Source organism: Rana temporaria, chromosome 1 (assembly GCF_905171775.1).
Source record: "Rana temporaria chromosome 1, aRanTem1.1, whole genome shotgun sequence".
Taxonomy (NCBI): domain Eukaryota; kingdom Metazoa; phylum Chordata; class Amphibia; order Anura; family Ranidae; genus Rana; species Rana temporaria.
The window spans coordinates 427,553,090-427,571,993 of record NC_053489.1 but is presented as its reverse complement, the minus strand read 5'-3'; the positions used below and the strand labels follow the sequence as shown (position 1 = coordinate 427,571,993).

At 50.3% G+C, this 18,904-nt stretch overlaps 1 protein-coding gene across 1 annotated transcript in view; it reads right to left on the bottom strand.

The window, feature by feature from the left end:
- Positions 1-182: 182 nt before the first annotated feature.
- The window catches only part of LOC120931692 (protein TASOR-like), an 88,284-nt gene continuing 69,562 nt past the window's right edge, over positions 183-18,904 (bottom strand). The window contains exons 5-6 of the mRNA XM_040343376.1: positions 271-415; positions 183-202 (exon numbers count right to left, since the gene is read on the bottom strand). Coding sequence (XP_040199310.1) covers positions 183-202; positions 271-415 — 165 coding nt within the window. The remainder of the gene's footprint in view (positions 203-270; positions 416-18,904) is intronic.

The following is an 18,904-nucleotide window of genomic DNA, read 5'->3' as shown; positions in this document are numbered from 1 at the left end:
GATGTTTCCATTTCCCCAGCTGCATTAACTATATTATGAAATAAATAGAAAATATAGCAGGGAAAATGCATGAAAGGCAAAAGCTTTGATGTTTAATTCCTGCCAGACACAAAAAGCAACAAGGTGAAAATCTCTGCCACCTACTTAAAAGTGAAATGTCTGTTTTGGGTGGGCCTGATCTTTTATTTAACATTTGCTATATCTGAAAAGAAAGATTCGAATGTTAATGCGCATGCCCACAACATATGGAGATCAAACATGGCCTCATACCTGATGGGTTGGGCTTGGATGAGAGACGTGCTGGAGCTAAAGCCGTTTTTTGGGAAGAAAATGTTGCAGTTACTAGGGCAACTGGAAGGCACTGTCTTGGAGTTTTCACGGGTTTAAGGCTGTTATCGTACTCATATATGTAGATCTGCAGAAAAAATGCAAACCGATTTCATGAAACCTTGGACTCTTTAATATTGTGATAAAAAAAACGGCTTATTTCCACCTCTATCTTTAAACAACAGTGAATGATCTGTCCATCTTTATCAGAATTAAGTTCATGCAACCTTCCTTAAAGTCATAGTAAACGCAATTTTATTTTAAATAACAAATATGTTATACTTACCTGCTCTGTGCAGTGGTTTTGCACAGAGCAGCCCCAATCCTTCTCTTCTTGCGTAGCCCACGGGCACTCCTGTCCCCTCCCTCCCGCCCCTAGAAAAAACAGCTTGCACCCAGAGATGTATCTTGGCCTAGGCCGACACTTTGCGGGGGGCGGCCGCGTTTCACGCCCCCCCCCCCCCCCCGCACGAAAAAAACCCCAAATGTCTTTCCGAATACAGAGGCAGCCACCCGCAGAGATTGCTGCGGAGCTGCCACCTCCCACGGGTGGCTGCCGTTCTGTATGTGTCAATGTCATTGCCGCATACTGTGGGGAGCACTGCCAGTGCCGCCCCCCCATAGATCTGGTGCACGGCGTGCACGTTGTGTGGTTGGTGGATGCTCCCGCCTCCCAGCCTCCGCGCGGCATCCTAGCATCTGGTTGGGACGGGAGGAGGAGGAGCACGAGAGAGAGAGAGAGGGGAGAAGAATGTGGACGATGTGACCAAGCAGCACTCAAAGCTTCACCAACAGGTACAAATCGACGAGTGCTCAGAGAGCTGTGACTGTCTGATGTCTAACCCCCCCCCCCCCCGCTTATTATCAGCATGATGTCTGTCTGCTGCCTAACCGCCCCCCCCCCCCTTATTAATTTATTTTTACATGTGAACAGCTTGTATAACCCATCAACCCATTATTAGCACCGAAACGCAAAGCCTGCATCCGAAAAAGAAAGTCTGGCTGGTTCAACAACCAGCTGTCGCTTCTGAAGCAAGAGCGCAGAAGGGCGGAAGCCGCCTGGAAAAGAAGCCCTGCAGAAGATAACCTCATCATCTACATGGCAATAACAACACGATATCATAAAGAAATCTTCAAAGCCAAGAAACATCATTTTTCAATGGCGATTAACAGCGCCCTAAACCGCCCCCGCGAACTATTCAAGATGGTCACCCAGACCATGAATCCAGGATGTCTTGAAGTCCCCAACTCAGACACCCAAGAGTTCTGTAATGAACTATCGGATTTCTTCATCAACAAAATTGAAAGAATCCGGGAAAGCATCTTGCAAAACAATACCCCCCTCAACCCCACCGTCAATCAACCACAAAACACCCACAGAAACGCTCTACAATCAACAAAGTTCACTCTGGAACCGATCTCCATCGATACCACAAAAAATATCATTGGTGCTTTGCGGAACAGCACATCGCCCAATGATATCATCCCCACCAAACTGCTGAAGGAATGTGCCGACATCCTGGCACCACCCATCACACAGCTTATAAACCAGTCATTTAAGGAAGGCAAAGTGCCATCCCTGTTGAAAGAGGGCACAATCCAGCCCATCTTGAAAAAACCTAACCTGGATCCCAAGGACCCAACTCACCGCCATCCCATAACAGGCCTAAATGTTCTCTCCAAGATAATGGAGAAAGTAGTGGTACAACAGCTGCAACAGCATCTAGATACCCACAATCTACTGGATCCATTACAATCAGGCTTCCGTCCCGGACACGGGACAGAAACGGCCTTACTCAAAATATGGGACGATGACCTCGAGGCCGCAGACGAAGGAGAATCTTTTCTCCTGGTTCTGCTGGACCTAAGCGCAGCCTTTGACACGGTAGACCACAAACTGTTACTGATGCGACTAGCCAAGGTAGCAGAAGTCGCAGAAGGTGATTTACCATGGTTTTCTTCCTTTCTTGAAAACCGATCACAAACAGTTAAATTGGGTTCTTTCACGTCGGAAAAGCGCACGGTGTCATGTGGAGTCCCCCAAGGATCCCCCCGGTCACCGGTGCTTTTCAACATCTATCTTCGCCCTCTCTTTGATATTATCAGTAGCCAAGAACTACTCTATCACTCTTATGCAGAGGATACGCAACTGTATTTTCGCATCTGCAACAAAAAGGATCATCATCCAAATCTAGAGACATGCCTCTCTTTGATAGAAAACTGGATGACTAAGGCCCCATACTCACGAGCAAACATGTCTGCTGAAACTGGCCCGCAGGCCAGTTTCAGCAGACATGTTTGGTCGTGTGTGGGCGCGAGCGGGCCGAATTCCAGCAAACATTTGCCCGCCGGGCCTTTTCCCAGCGGACAAATATTCCTGGACTTGTTTTAAAACAGTCCGCTGGAATCCTGCCCGCTCGGACATGTACGGTCGTCAGTACAGACCTACCGTACATGTCCAGGCGCCCGCCGTCCCTCGCATGCGTCGAATGACTTCGACGCATGCGTGGAAGCATTTTAAAGGCGGGCCGCCCACGTCGCCGCGTCATTGTCGCGGCGACACCGCGTCATCGACGCGGCGACACCGCGGACACGCCCCGCGTATTGTTTACGCGCGGACTTCTGTACGATGGTGTGTACAACCATCGTACAGAAGCCCTCTGGCAGACATGTATGGTGAAAACGGTCCGACGGACCGCTTTCACCATACATGTTTGGTCGTGAGTACCCGGCCTAAGAGTTATCTTAAACTCAACAGTTCAAAAACAGAACTCCTTATGTTTTCACGCCAGCCGAAAGAGTCAACTGGCAACAACCTGGACACCGCCAAATCATCACCCCTAGCTCCAAAGTCAAAAGTCTCGGGGTCATCTTCGACACCTACATGACAATGGACGCACAAATAGGGTCAGTAGTCAGCGGAGCGCACCATCTGTTGCGCCTACTACGCAGACTTATTCCATTTATCCCCAAAGAAGACGTAGCAGTCGTGGTGGGAACAATCGTGAATTCCAGACTGGACTATGCTAACGCCCTGTACCTCGGACTCCCAAAGTACCAAATCTCCCGTCTGCAAGTCGTTCAGAATACGGCCGCCAGACTGGTGACTGGGAAAAAAAAATGGGAATCAATCTCACCTTCGTTGAGAACCCTTCACTGGCTGCCAGTAAAAGACAGAATTGCATTTAAAGCACTCTGCCTAACACATAAGTGCATCCATGGGAAGGCTCCGCAATATCTTTGCGACAAGATAGAACCTCACAATTCGAATCGCGTTCTGCGATCTACCGACCAAAATCTGGTCAGGGTACCAAAAACCAAATACAAGTCCAAAGGAGAAAGAAGGTTTGCTTTTCAGGGTCCTAGACTATGGAACGCTTTACCAACCAGCATTCGGTTGGAGGAAAACCACCTGACTTTCAGAAGACAGATCAAAACTCTGCTCTTTTGATGTCATGAGACACGAACAACTAGCGCCCAGAAGCGATTCAGTTCGCATGCGCCGCGCTTTATAAATTTTTCATTCATTCAACCCCCCCTTATTAACTTTTTTTACATACAGCATGAGGTCTGTCTGCTGCCTAACCTTTTTACATGTGAATACATACAGGCTAGTGTGTGGCAGCTCTGTTTTGCTGGGACTTGTAGTGCACTGTGTGGGGGCTGAAATATGGCAGCTCCGTTTTGCTGGGACTTGTAGTGCACTGTGTGGGGGCTGAAATATGGCAGCTCCGTTTTGCTGGGACTTGTAGTGCACTGTGTGGGGGCTGAAATATGGCAGCTCCGTTTTGCTGGGACTTGTAGTGCACTGTGTGGGGGCTGAAATATGGCAGCTCCGTTTTGCTGGGACTTGTAGTGCACTGTGTGGGGGCTGAAATATGGCAGCTCCGTTTTGCTGGGACCTGTAGTGCACTGTGTGGGGGCTGAAATATGGCAGCTCCGTTTTGCTGGGACTTGTAGTGCACTGTGTGGGGGCTGAAATATGGCAGCTCCGTTTTTCTGGGACTTGTAGTGCACTGTGTGGGGGCTGAAATATGGCAGCTCTGATTTGCTGGGACTTGTAGTGCACTGTGTGGGGGTTGAAATATGGCAGCTCTGTTTTGCTGGGACTTGTAGTGCACTGTGTGGGGGCTGAAATATGGCAGCTCCGTTTTGCTGGGACTTGTAGTGCACTGTGTGGGGGCTGAAATATGGCAGCTCCGTTTTGCTGGGACTTGTAGTGGCCGACGAGACCGCCAGATCCTTCTTAGAACCAATCACCGACACGAACAGTGAATCCGACCTCCGAAACCGAGCCGTAGCAGACAGGTACACCCGTAGGGCTCGAACCATATCCAAGAAATGCAACGCGGCCTCTTTTGGGTTCGCTGGTCGAGGACACAAGGATGGAAGGACAATGTCCTCATTGATGTGAAAGGCCGAAACAACCTTAGGAAGGAATGACGGCTGCGGCCGCAGCACCACCTTATCCATGTGGATGACCAAGTAAGGGGCCTTGCAAGACAAGGCCGCTAATTCAGAAACCCATCTGACCGATGTAATTGCCACCAGAAAAACCACCTTCTGGGAAAAAATCAATAAAGGGATTTCCCTAATATCCTCAAACAGAGACTGTTGAAGCGCAGAGAGGACCAAATTCAAGTCCCATGGAGGCAGTGGAGGATGCACAGGAGGGGCCACATGTCAAACCCCCTGCACAAACGTACGCACCAGAGAGTGCGCCGCCAAGGGTCGCTGAAAGAAAACAGCCAAGGCCGAAATCTGCCCCTTAATCGTACTTAAGGTGAGAGCCTGATCCACTCCACGCTGTAAGAACAGCAGAATCCGGGACATCACGTATGCACGGGGGTGCCAATTAATCTCCTCACACATAGAGATGTAAGCCTTCCACGTACGATGGTAAATCTTCCGTAAAGTAGACTTTACGCGGGCCCGCAGCATGGTAGAGATCACCGAGTCCGACAGGTCTCGATCCCTCAGCACCTGGCTTTCAATAGCCACGCCGTTAAAGCCAACGGGCCAAATTCAGAAAGAAGTTACGCTGGCGCTGGCGTATCTATTGATACGCTGCGTAACTTCTAGGATGCTCCGGCGTATCTTTTTTCTGTATTCAGAAAACAAGATACGCCGGAATTTTGCTAAGATCCGACTGGTGCAAGTCTCTTACGCCGTCGTATCTTAGTTGCATATTTACGCTGGCCGCTAGGTGGTACTTCCGTCGATTTACGCAAGGAATATGCAAATTAGGTAGATACGCTGATTCAGAACTGATGTTCACCCGGCGCATTTTTTTACGTCGTTTACGTTAGGCTTTTTCCGGCGTAAAGTTACCCCTGCTATATGAGGCGTATCCTATGTTAAGTATGGACGTCGGCCAGCGACGAATTTTCCGTCGATTACATCGTTTGCGTAAGTCGTTCGCGAATAGGGCTGTGCGTAATTTACGTTCACTTCGAAAGCATTGGCTTTTTGCGGGTTAATTTGGAGCATGCGCACTGGGTTACGTTCACGGACGGCGCATGCGCCGTTAGTCAAAAACGTCAATTACGTGGGGTCAGCCTTCATTACCATACAACACGCCCACTACATGGATAATTTGAATTCCGCGGGCTTACGCCGGACCACATACGCTACGCCGCCTTAACTTAGGGCGTAGGTTCTTTCTGAATACAGAACCTGCCTCACTAAGTTACGGCGGCGTAGCGTATCTGAGATATGCTACGCCCGCAAAAATTTACGCCAGGCTATTTGAATCCGGCCCAACGATTGTAAAGCAGGATGAAAGATAGGACCCTGCGACAGAAGATCCTCTCGCAGAGGCAGGTACCAAGGAACGTCTGCCACCAGACGCACCAGATCTGCGTACCAGGGACGGCGAGGCCAATCCGGAGCGATTAGGATTGTCGGTATTCCCTCGGCTTCCACTCTGCGCAGCAGACGAGGAAGAAGCTTCAGAGGAGGAAAGGCGTAGATTAGGCGATAGTGACCCCACAGCGCCATCAACGCGTCTGACGCTTCCGCCCACGGGTCTCTTGACCTGGCCACGAACCGTGATACCTTCCGATAGAGACGTGATGCCAGAAGATCCACGTCTGGAGTGCCCCATTTCAGACACAGGCTCTGAAACACATCCGGGTGTAGTGACCATTCTCCTTGGTCTAGCGTTTGGTGACTTAGGTAGTCGGCCTGCCAATTCTGTACCCCCGGAATGTACACGGTCGAAAGAGCCGGAAAGTTATTTTCGGCCCACTGGAGGATGTGAGCGACTTCCGCCGCTGCAGCCAAGCTCTGGGTGCCCCCTTGATGATTGACATACACCACAGCCGTGTCGTTGTCCGACTGGATCCTGACCGGGCGGCCCTGCAGTCTCAGAGACCACTTGGAGAGGCACAGCCTGATCGCCCGGAGTTTCAGGACATTGATTGGCAGGCGGGACTCTTCCAGAGTCCAGCGCCCCTGGGCTGACTGGACACCCCAGACACCCCCCCAGCCGGAGAAACTGGCATCCATTGTGACCACTGTCCAATGGTACGGCAGGAATGATTTCCCGGCCCGAAGTACCGGAGATGTCAGCCACCACACTAGGGAGGACCTGACCAGGCGACTCACCCGGACTTGGTAATCCAGAGACGAAGGGAGCTTGTCCCAAGGCGACAGAATTTCTCTCTGTAACACTCGAGTGGGGAATTGAGCATACGGAACCGCCTCGAAGGAGGCCACCATCAGACCCAGAACTTGCATGCAAAAGCGAAGCGACGACCACTTCTGAGTCGCCAACCGCTGCACCACAGATTGCAGAGTCTGTAGTTTCTCCGTGGGAAGGAAAACTCTCGCCTCCGAGGAATCCAGGACCAACCCCAGGTATTTCAGACGCTGAGACGGTACCAACACTGACTTCTGAACATTTAGCAGCCAACCGAATTCCCGGAGGGTCTGGCAGGTGATAGACACATCCACCTCCAACTCTGAAGAAGCTCTCGTCCAGGTATCCCACAATAGTAATCCCGCGCTGCCTCAGCAGGGCCAGAATCGGAGCGAGCGCCTTGATGAAAACCCTTGGCGCCGAAGCCAGGCCGAAAGGGAGGGCCACAAATTGAAAGTGGTCCTACCCGACCGCAAAGCGCAGAAATCTCTGGTGCTTTGCGCATATGGGTATATGCAGGTACGTGTCCTTGATATCCAAGGACGCCAAAAAATCCCCCTGATGGAGTGCCGCCACTACAGAGCGAACCGACTCCATCCTGAACTTTTGCACTTTGACAAAACAGTTGAGGGCCTTGAGATCCAGGATTGGACGGACCCCTTCCTTCTTGGGGACTACAAACAGATTGGAGTAAAACCCCTGAAACCGTTCCAGTAAAGGAACCGGCACGATCACCCCCCTGACCAGCAGATCCTGAACAGCCCCAAACAGGGCCGGCCGACGACCCGGAGGAAGCTGGAGGTTGGAAGGAAAAAATCTGTTTGGCGGACAAGAGAGAAACTCTTATCTTGTACCCCGAGGAAACTGCTTTGCAAACCCACCGGTCGAAAAGAACAGACCTCCAGCGACCTGAGAATTCGGCCCCCCATCCGAGAGATGGGCGGGGGCAGACCTTCATGTGGAAGCAGGCTTTTCCGCAGGCTTGTTGGGCTTGTGGAACCAGGGGCGCTTCTGCCCTTCAGCGGGGCTCCTTCCCTTTACCAGATTGTGGGAGCAGAGTGCTCTTACCTCTCCGTGGCATCTTTTACGATGTCATTCAGAGACGCCCCAAAAAGCCGTTCACCCTTAAAGGGCAAATCCACCAAGGCCTTCTTTGAAGACTGGTCCGCAGACCAACACTTCAGCTAGACAAGGCGGCACAACACCACCGCGTAGGCCGAGGCCCTGGAGAGCAAGGGAAGCATATCCAGTGCCGACTCACAGACAAATATTAGGCCCTGCACCAACAGGTCGGCCAGCGCCACACAGTCCGAAAGTGCACCATGTTCCTCCAACTCCTGAAGCAACAACTTTGCCCGTTCGGTAAGTGTCTGACACTAGAGCCCCGGCCAAGACCCGTCTCACCGCCGACCCCACCACTGTGAACATGGAGCGGGCCACAGCCTCAAGGCAAGACCCACAGACCACCCTCCCGGCCGCAGCAGAGAACAGAGGACTCATTACCCAACTAGGCTGTACTGCTGCTGTCTGCCCCAGAGCGCTGTCCATGCTGTGCTGTCCCTTAGGAAGTGTGCTGGAGCCGTTTGCGCCGTTATTCTGGCCACTAGAGGCAAAAAACCCATCCAAAATGGCCGCCGACATGCAAAAAGAGCATGTGGGCTACAAGAAAATGGCCAACGAACTCTAAAAATGGCGGCCGCGATGCACAGTAAAAACACACACACACAGTGAAAAACACACAGCAGGCCCCCCTGCACAAATGGCAGTAAAACAGCACCCCCGATAGCAGACACAGCCCCAGCCACAGGATGGAGCCCCCAGGCGGACCCCCCACCTCACGGCCAACCAGAAGTGCACTTACTTGTGCTCTCCTGAGACCCAGAATCTAGATGACACACTGGTATACTGTAGATATGTTGGCATTAAAATGTGATGTAAATGTGTAAATGATATTTAAATAATACATATACACACATAACTATAAACAATAGGGCAATGCCTGTCATTCTAAAATCTCTCTTGCTCTCTCTCTCTCTCTCGATATATACTGTATACACTATAAAATACACCACCCCCCCCCCCCCCTCAGGAGAAGATTGCCACTTTCCCCATCTAGGAAGCTTTCTTCCTACTTCCGTGGTGTGGATCACAGTATCTTCCACCATGCATCCCCCTCCTCCAAGGCGTCCAATAGGATCGCCAGACCTTTCAGCCAATCGGGAAATGGGTTTTAGAACTGCGCTTCCTGATTGGAAGGCGATTCAGTGTTATAAAAGTGAATTTACAGTTGCTTTTCCATCACACCTGGGTCGGCTCTGCGCCACAAGTCCACCCTATTTTGAAGCCTATGTAATTAATGCGCCCGGCATCCTGAAAAGGGCCAGACGCATAAATAGGGGGTGAGATGTCATTTTACCTGTCTCCTCGCCTCCTCTGCTCTTGGCTGACATCAGCGGTGGTTGACCAGCACCTTCCCCTGCAACTATCAGATCAGGACAGGAGACCGGCAGGGGCTTTTAGAGGCAGAAAAACCCCTACTGCCAGGAGCAGCAGAGTTTTGGCAGAAAAAAACTCTTGACGTTTGCAAATGCGTCTTAACGCGCATTAATGCTAGGTGTGTTTAGCACTTGAGCTTTTATTCATTTCAATAGCCAGCATAAATTATTATTCTGGCCAATGAAATAATTAATGCCCAAGTGCTTGATGCCTGTAAACGTGCCTTACACTTTTACAAGCGTCAGGATTTTTTCTGCCAAAACGCTGCTGCCAGGAAAAAAGGCTTCTAGGAAATTTTGCAAAACACTGTGTGCATGAGGTCTTAGATGTGGTGGCTGCATCAGTTTTCTTTTCTCTGGCTTTTTTTTACCCTTTGTTTTCACCTGGTGACATCGCCAGTAACAAATCTCCTGTATTAGTGAAACACAATTCTGGAGGAATGATCACAGGAGGCACAGGAGACAGCAGCACTTTCAGTCTGGGGGGAGAGTAGTGTTAAATGAATTAGCAGATTTACATACACTAACAAATTGAAGCCAAACATCAGCCCACAATTTATAATCAGTTAGAGCAAATTATTTTATTTTTTTCCTTTTGGGATAAAGTGTTTGCATGAGTAAATAAAAGCTGATCGTTTTAATCACCCCTGCCAGTGTTAACTAGTTTGTCTCATCCATGTAAACTGATACATTCTGCTGGAACGCTTGTGTTTGTAAAAAACAACAGAGGTGCTGGATGGATCACCAGATGAAAATAGAAGAAAGCAAGCCTAAAAAAGGAAACTAATGCAGCCATTACATCTAAGAATTGTTAAACACCAATATAATAAATGTTTGCTTTTAGGGTTCTACTTTAAGAGGCCATACATGGTTCAAAATCCAACTGGTTCAGCAGGGAACGGCCAAATTTGAATCCATGTATGGTCACCCTGATTGTATAGAAGTTGAAATACTGCTCATTTCCAAAAATAGTGTTGCTGTATCAGATAAATCATAAATTCATGAAAGAGTGCATAAATCGTAATATTATCAAATTAGAGTCCAGTGAAAAATCCAAACTCAAACTCAGGTAGTCCACTGTGAATACAAATGCTTTACTCCAAATGTGCACCGTCCACCTTATATAAAAAAAGCCGCTTACATTTAGACCCCACATCTCAAAAGCTCTAACAGCACTTTAGAATAATGGATCCGCCTGGATGGATGGCTTAATATTTTTGGAAACAGATGTTGAATATTTGATGTGTGAATATCAGCGAGTGCTGCAGTTACAATTACAGTAATTTATATATATTTTATTTTTTTAAATAGTTGTTGCATTTATATCTGCTATTGCACCCATCTACTAGAGCTTTACGATTCTGGATAAAATGAGAATCACAATTTTTTTGCTTAGAATAAAGATCATGATTCTCTCACGATTCTAAAGAACTTTTTTTTTTATTTACAACCCCTAAAAAATGGGTTCTCAAACAAGATGGCAATAAAATAATACTCTTTGAGTCAATCAAATTTGAAGAAACGTAATGAAAAAATAATATAATGTGTAAAGAAAAAAAAAAAAATGCCATTAGGTTATATTAGGATCTGTAAAATGAGCCCTAAAGTTCTGGCTGCAGCTGCCCCAAAAAAGGATTGGAAGACCTCCAAATGTATGTAAAAATGAAGGTATGAAAAGTGCCACCAACTACAGTAAGGCCCCATTCACACTGGGGCGGGAGGTGCGGTGGCGGAAAAGCTATTTTTAGCGGCGCTTTACCGTTGGCATTCGGCCGCTAGCGGTGTGCTTTTACCCCCCGCTAGTGGCCGAAAAAGGGTTAATACTGCCCGCAATGCGCCACTGAAGAGGTGCATTGCCTGCGGTATAGCCGTAGTGCACCATTGCTTTCAATAGGAAGGAGCGGTGGAGGAGCGGTAAACACACCGCTCCTTCACCACTCTGAAAATGCGGCTAGCAGGACTTTTGGAGCGGTCCTGCTAGCACACAGCTCCAGTGTGAAAGCCCCTGGGTCTTTCACACTGGAGAGACAGCAGCCGCTGTTTCAGGTCGTTTTGCAGGCACTATTTTTAGCGCAATAGCGCCTGCAAACCGCTCCAGTGTCAAAGGGGTCTTAGTGCCATTATAATTTAAACAGTAAACATAGGGATGTATAAAAAATTGCACTCACATTTATTTGAAGAGTTAAAACCACTGGGGTAGATTCAGCAAGCAATTACACCTGCGTATCCATAGATACGCAGCGTAATTGCTAAGTAGCGCCGGCGTATCAACTTTCTGTATTCAGAAAGCTCGATACACCGACTGTAGCCTAAGATACGACTGGCATAAGGCTCTTATGCCGTCGTATCTTAGGGTGCAATCTGACGCTGGCCGCTAGGTGGCGTTCCCGTAGTGGTCAGCGTAGAGCAGTGTTTCTCAACTCCAGTCCTCGGGGCGCACCAACAGGTCATGTTTTCAGGATTTCCCTCAGATCAAACTGCTGTGGTAATTACTAAGGCAGTGAAACTGATAAAATCACCTGTGCACAATAATGGAAAGCCTGAAAACATGACCTGTTGGTGCGCCCCGAGGACTGGAGTTGAGAAACACTGGCGTAGAGTATGCAAATTGCATACTCACGCCGATTCACAAATGTACGCGCGCCCGGCGTTTGAGTTTTACGTCGTTTGCGTACGTCGCTTCCGTCGTAAGGCTGCTCCTGCTATTAGGAGGCGCAGCCAATGGTAAGTATAGACGTCGTTCCCGCGTCGCGATTTTCGAAATTTGCGTTGTTTGTGTAAGTGGATCGTGAATGGCGCTGGACGCCATTTACGTTCACGTCTAAGCAAATGACGTCCTTGCGACGTCATTTACAGCAATGCACGTCGGAAAATTTTCCCGACGGAGCATGCGCAGTACTTTCGGCGTGGAAACGCGCCTAATTTAAATGATCCACGCCCCCTACGGGATCATTTAAATTACGCGCGCTTACGCCGGCCCCTTTTACGAAACGCCGCCGCAAATTACGGAGCAAATGCTTCGTGAATGAAGCGTAGCTCCAGTAATTTACGGAGGCGTAGCGTAAAAACGGAACGCTGCGCCGCCGTAGCAGTGTGCGCACCAACCTAAATCTACCCCATTGTCTTTTTAAAAAAGGGGCAGTCCTTGATGCCCCGAAACTTATAGCTATGCCTCCACGCCATCCACGTTCTCCTTTTGGAACTTGTAAGCACCACGAGTCCCGGCTCATTCCCAGACATCAGCTCCGCTATCCCAGCCTGTTGATAGGAGATCCATCCTCTTGTCACATCCCGCCAGCTGATCACCACGGATCCTTCCACCTCCGCCTCATGGGGGACCTGCCACCATTCAAAACCTCCACCAGCTGTGTCACTTTAGCCTGCTGACTGGACACCTCTCCAGCTGAGCATCACTGGCCCCCACTGCCTCATGGCAGACCTGCCGCAATCCACAGCACCTCCATCAGCAGTGTTATCCCAGTCTGCCGACTGGACATCTATCCCTAAAGCTGATCATTACCAACCCCTGCTGTCTCTGCCTTGCGGCTGACCTGCCGTAGTTTACAGAACCTTCACCAGTAGACGGGCAACCCCACTCTAACAGCTCCCACAGCCTAATTCTAGAGACCCAGCTACGATTCTGCCGAGCTCTGCATGTTTTTTTATTAGGATACTGTATACATGGTTTTAACTCTTCAAATACATGTGAGTGCAATTTTTTATACGTCTCTATGTTTAATTCCCATACCTACCTTTCTACATACATTTTGAGGTCTTCCAATACTTTTTTGGGGCAGCTGCAGCCAGAACTTTAGTGCTCATTTTACGGACCCAGGTTCATTGACAGACATTAATAAAAAAGTCGCACTCACATTTATTTGAAGAGTTAAAATAGGGTTGTCCCGATACCACTTTTTTTAGTACAAGTACCGATACTTTTTTCAAAGTACCGTATTTATCGGGGTATTGCACGCTCCGGCGTATAACGCGCACCCCTAATGTAGACCCGTTTTTCCTGTAAAAAAAAGATTTTAATACTTACAGTTTTGGTGTCTTGCCCGGCGTCCTTGTCCAGTCCGGAATCCGTCTGCAGTCTCGGTGGTGTCCTCCCGGCTTCTCCCGCGCTGTCTCCGAGTCGAATCCCCACTGCCCGCACTCCTCTCCATTCATAAACTGAAGCATCGTAATCACAGGTTATGATGCTCAGTTATGTAAATGGACAGAGTCAGTGATCACTGACTCTGTTCATTCTGAAAAGGTAGGAGCCGGGTTTAGCGGCTCCTACCTCCGCTCTCCATCCTGACAAATTGAGGGGGGAAGACCAGCACGGAGGGGGGAAGACCAGCATGGAGGGGGGAAGACCAGCACGAAGGGGGTAAGACCAGCACGGAGGGGGTAAGACCAGCACGGAGGGGGTAAGACCAGCACGGAGGGGGTAAGACCAGCACGGAGGGGGGGGGGAAGACCAGCACGGAGAGGGGGGGAGACCAGCACGGAGGGGGGGGGAGACCAGCACGGAGGGGGGAAGACCAGCACGGAGGGGGGGCAGACATCACGGAGCACGGGAGAGACAGCACGGAGCACGGAGGGGGTAAGACAGCACAGAGCATGGAGGGGGGAAGACAGCACGGAGCACAAAGGGGGGGAAGACAGCACGGAGGGGGGGGAAAAGGCATTAAGCACAGAGAGGGGAAGTCAGCGGTGATCGGTGCGGCTTTGGGGGGAGTTACAAGCACCAATCAACCGCTGTATAACTTTAACCAAAACAGCTGAAAAGGGGGCAGATCAGTGCTTGTAACTCCCCTGCCGCACGATCACCCCTGACTGCCCAGGTATCGGGTGAAGCATCGGAGCATTTCCCCGAGTACAAGTACTCTGGGAAATGCTCAGTATCGGTACTAGTATGGGTACCGATACCGATACTAGTATGGGTATCGGGACATCCCTTGTCTTTTTGACAGAGGCGGTCCTTGTTGCCCCGAAATGCGTAGTCACGCCCTCCACATTCTGCTCTTGGAACTTGTATACACTGCATCCTCTGTACCCCAGCTCGAGTCCCGGACATCAGCTCAGCAATCCCAGCCTGCTGACAGGAGATCCATCCTCTTGCTACATCCCACCAGCTAATCACCATGGACCCCTGCCACCCCCGCCTCGTGACGGATCTGCCACCATTTACAGCACTTCCATCAGCCATGTCACTTCAGTCTGCTGACCGGACAGCCACCTCTTCAGCTGAACATCACTGACCTGCCGCCACTCACAGCTCCTCCATCAGCAGTGTTATCCCAGCTTACCAACTGGACATCCATCCCTCCAGCTGAGCATCACCAACCCCTGCTGTTTCTGCCTTGCATCTGACCTGCTGGCAGTTTACAGTATCTTCACCAGCAGACAGCCAACACCTCTCTAGCAGCTCCCACAACCTGAATCTAAGAGACCAAGCTGTTATTCTGCCGAGCTCTGCAAGTTTTTTTGCATTAGGATACACATGGTTTTAACTCTTTAAATAAATACGTTTAATTTTTTTTTATACATCCCTGTGTTACTCGTTAAATTATAACGGCACCTAGATGGTGGTGATTCCAATACCTTCCTTTTTACAAGTCTTCCAATCCTTTTTTAGGGCAGCTGCAGCCAGAACTTTACTGCTCATTTTAATAAACCTAATAAAACTTAATGATAATATTTTTATGTCTTTACACATTATATTATTTTTCATTTCTTTAAATTTTATTGAAGCAAAGGCCCAGATTCTCGTACATCGGCGCATCCTTCTGCGGGCGTAGCGCATCCAATATGCGCTACGCCGTCATAACTTAGAGAGATAAGCTCCGTATTCCCGAATCACAGGCGTTCATTTTTGCGCCGCGTAGTGCAAATTCGTGGGCGTAAGTGAAAGTAGGAAGGAAGTGGGCGTGATACATTTAAATGAACCGTGACCTTATGTAAATGAATGTCTGAACGGACGGCGCATGCGCCGTCACATGATCGGGTATCCCCCACCCCTATGCGCATGCGCACAATGAGATTGGTGAGTTGCTAAGACCAATTGATTACGCCCAGTGCATAAATACGCCCAGACATGCGCCCATCGCGTGCAAAAGTACACCTGTTAGTTTAGTCTTGGTGAGCTTACTTTTGCTGTGCTTTGGGAAATGTCTGCTGAGCGTTCAAGGAGCAGGAAAAAAAAATTCTCGCCAGAGGAGAGGGCTATCATTCTCGCTGGCATGGAGAGGCACTATGACCGCCTCCATGGGTCCCGCAGCAAAACGACAAGCAAGGGGAGAAGGGACGAGATCCTGCAGAGGATCACTGATCAAGTGAATGCTGTGGGCAATGAGGCAAGGCTGCCCAAAGACATAGCCAAAAAGATTAATGATCTAAGGCGGAGGGTCAAGGACAAGATGGCCCTCATGGCGAGGCATGCCAGGGGCACTGGTGGGGGACCTGCCTCAAGGGTCCATCTGACACCAGATGAGGAGGTAGTTTCCCGGTGCCTTACCAGGGTGCAAGTTGAGGGAATGCCGGGCTATGATTCTGTTCATCCGCCCTTGAGGACAGGTAAGTGTGTTTTATCTTCTTTCTGGTGTGTAGCATGTGAGGGGGGAAGGGAATATGTGACAAGTGTGTGGGTCCACCAACATGTGAATGTTTTGTGTCATCCACAGATGTCCAGGATGTAGCTGGGCCGTCTCGTGCCCCTGCCCGTCCCACGCCATCCCCTGATGCTGATGTCCCTGCCCGTCCCACACCATCCCCTGATGCCCCTGCCGGTCCCACACCATCCCCTGATGCTGATGCCCCTGCCCGTCCCACAACATCCCCTGATGATGATGCCCCTGCCCGTCCCACACCCTCTTCTTCTGATGAAGATGCCCCTGACCCCCAGGGAAGGCAAGCGGCATTGGTGGAGGAGAGTGGTGCCCACACCTCCATTGAGGAGGTTCTTCAGGATGCGGAGCATTTGGGGGAGGAGGTGTCCCTGTCCCTTTTCCTGGAGGATTTCTCCACCTTGGCTGGTCCATCCCGGACCTCAAGCCCAAGATCCACCATATCCTCGGACTCCATCTCCAACCCACCCCCTCCATCTAATCCCTCCCCCTATGCCAGGCCTGAAGCCTCTCGTGGACCCAGGAAGGCACCGAAGAGAAGCAGGGGGGTACCCGAATTCCTGCCTGTGACCCTGACCACTGCGCAGGAAAACCAGACCCGCCTTATGGGAGCGATGGCCCAGGACATCACTCGAGTGGCTGACAGCCTTGGGGAGAGGGGACATGTCACCAATGTGATTCAGGACGTTGCAGGCAACACCACTGCAATTATAACCTGTTTGCAGGATCTCCAAAACACCACAGCAAGCCTTGTGGAAGAGGTGCAGAACCTAAATGAGTCCGTCCAGGGCCACACAGCTGCCATTGTTGGTGTACAAACTGAGACCAATAACCTCCTGAGGAGGATAGCGGCGGCATTAGAGGGCAGGTCTCCAGCCCCGGTGGATGCTCCTCTGCCTGATGCAACCCCCCCCCCCCAACCAGGCAGTTGAGGAGCCGGGGCCGTGGCAGCAGGCAGGCCAATTAGTTTTATTTATTTTTCTTCTTATTGCTCTGGTAAAGAGTTTTTTTATTTATTTTTGGAATCTTTTTTTCAAAAAGCACACGGTGAGGTGTGCAGAATAGCGTGACTGGTGTGTGAATAGGGGGGGTGACACTCCTGCCAGCAAAGGGGTGTGACCCTCTGCCGTGTGAAAGGTGTATGAATGTACAGTGACATAATTGGAGCATTGGCGCGGCGTTACTGCTCCCTAAAACCATGTGGTTTACTTGGGTCTAATCCAATTCGATGTGCATGTGGGGTGTGTGTGCTAGGGACCACAGTGGTGTGCATGCGTGCATTCTCATTGTGCCATGTTTAATGTGTGTTTTTAACGTTCAACGAGGCATCTCCTGATTGCTGATCCCTCAGCAGACGGGGTACCCTCAGGCAGGGGGGGAATGTCTGGTTCAGGGGTCAGGTCATCACGTAGCTCAATCTGCAGGCCCCTTCTCACTGCGAAGTTGTGCAGAATGCAACATGCCCCGATGATCTGGCACACAAAGTTTGGGGCATACAACAGGGTACCCCCAGACTTATCCAGGCATCGGAAACGGGACTTCAGGAGGCCAAATGTGCGTTCCACCACTCCACGGGTACTTATGTGTGCAGCATTGTATCTTTCTTCTCCTGGGGTTTGGGGGTTCCAGAATGGGGTCATAAGATGGGGTCCCAGTGCATATGCAGAGTCACCTGGAAGGGAAAAGACAAGAGGAAGTTAGTCATGCATGTGCCCCTCGTGATGTCTGCATCATGGGGGGGGACAGTCATACCTGACACCCATGTCACTCACCAACCAGCCAGCTGTCCCCATACACGTTCTGTTCAAATTCCATTGGGATGTCGCTTTGGCGGTATATATAGCTGTCATGGCTGGATCCTGGGTGTTTGGCACGGACGTGCCATATGAGGCCATGGGCATCCACTATCACCTGGACATTGATTGAATGCCAATGCTTCCTATTTCGGTATATGTGCTCTGTCTCATGGGGGGGCTGTAGTGCCACATGGGTGCAATCAATGGCCCCCACGGTGCGTGGGAATCCTGCAATTCTGACAAAATCTGCCCTTGCCTTATTCCGCTGGACCTCCTGGGTGGGTCTGATGATTTGGTTGGACATGCGTCTCAGGATTGCGGGGACAACCTGGTGCACACATCTGCTCATGCTGGTTTGTGACATCCCAGCCACACCTCCACTTGTGCGCTGAAAAGAGCCAGTGGCCAGGAAATGGAGTATTGCCAGGACCTTGATCAGTGGTTGCACTGCACGTGAGCGTTGTGTTGGGCTGGTGAGGTCATCCTGCAGGATTGTGGTTAATTCCTGGATGGCTTGAGTGTTGAATCTGAAGAGGCGATACACCTCTGCTTCCCCAATGGCAAAGACGTCTAATGCCGTTCGGTAAAAACGCTCCCGTTCCCTCCTCCTTCTCCTTCTAAGCGCCTGGGTGCACACTAGTTGTGCTATGACCATGCCTGCCCCTGGCATGTTGGCATACAGAAGTCTTGTCCTGAAAGTGTGATTGCTCAGCTCGTCCGTAAGGGTGCTGCTAAAGCTGCTCTCCAGCTGACCTGCACACGTCTGGTGCAAAGTTGCCCCTGCTTTTATGAGGGGCAAGTTTAGACCAGACGTACAGCTTATGCGCACCGCGCGTAGCCTGCGTCGGGCGGTTATACGTTCGGGAATCGCCGTATATCCCTCATTTGCATATTTGATTAGGAAATCAATGGGAGCGCTGGGTGTTTTTGGCGTAAATGTGCGCCTACGCTACGCCGGCGTACAAACGTTGCGCCGATCGGAACAAGACTAATTTCTGGCGTACCTGGTTCTGTGGGTGCGGCACATCG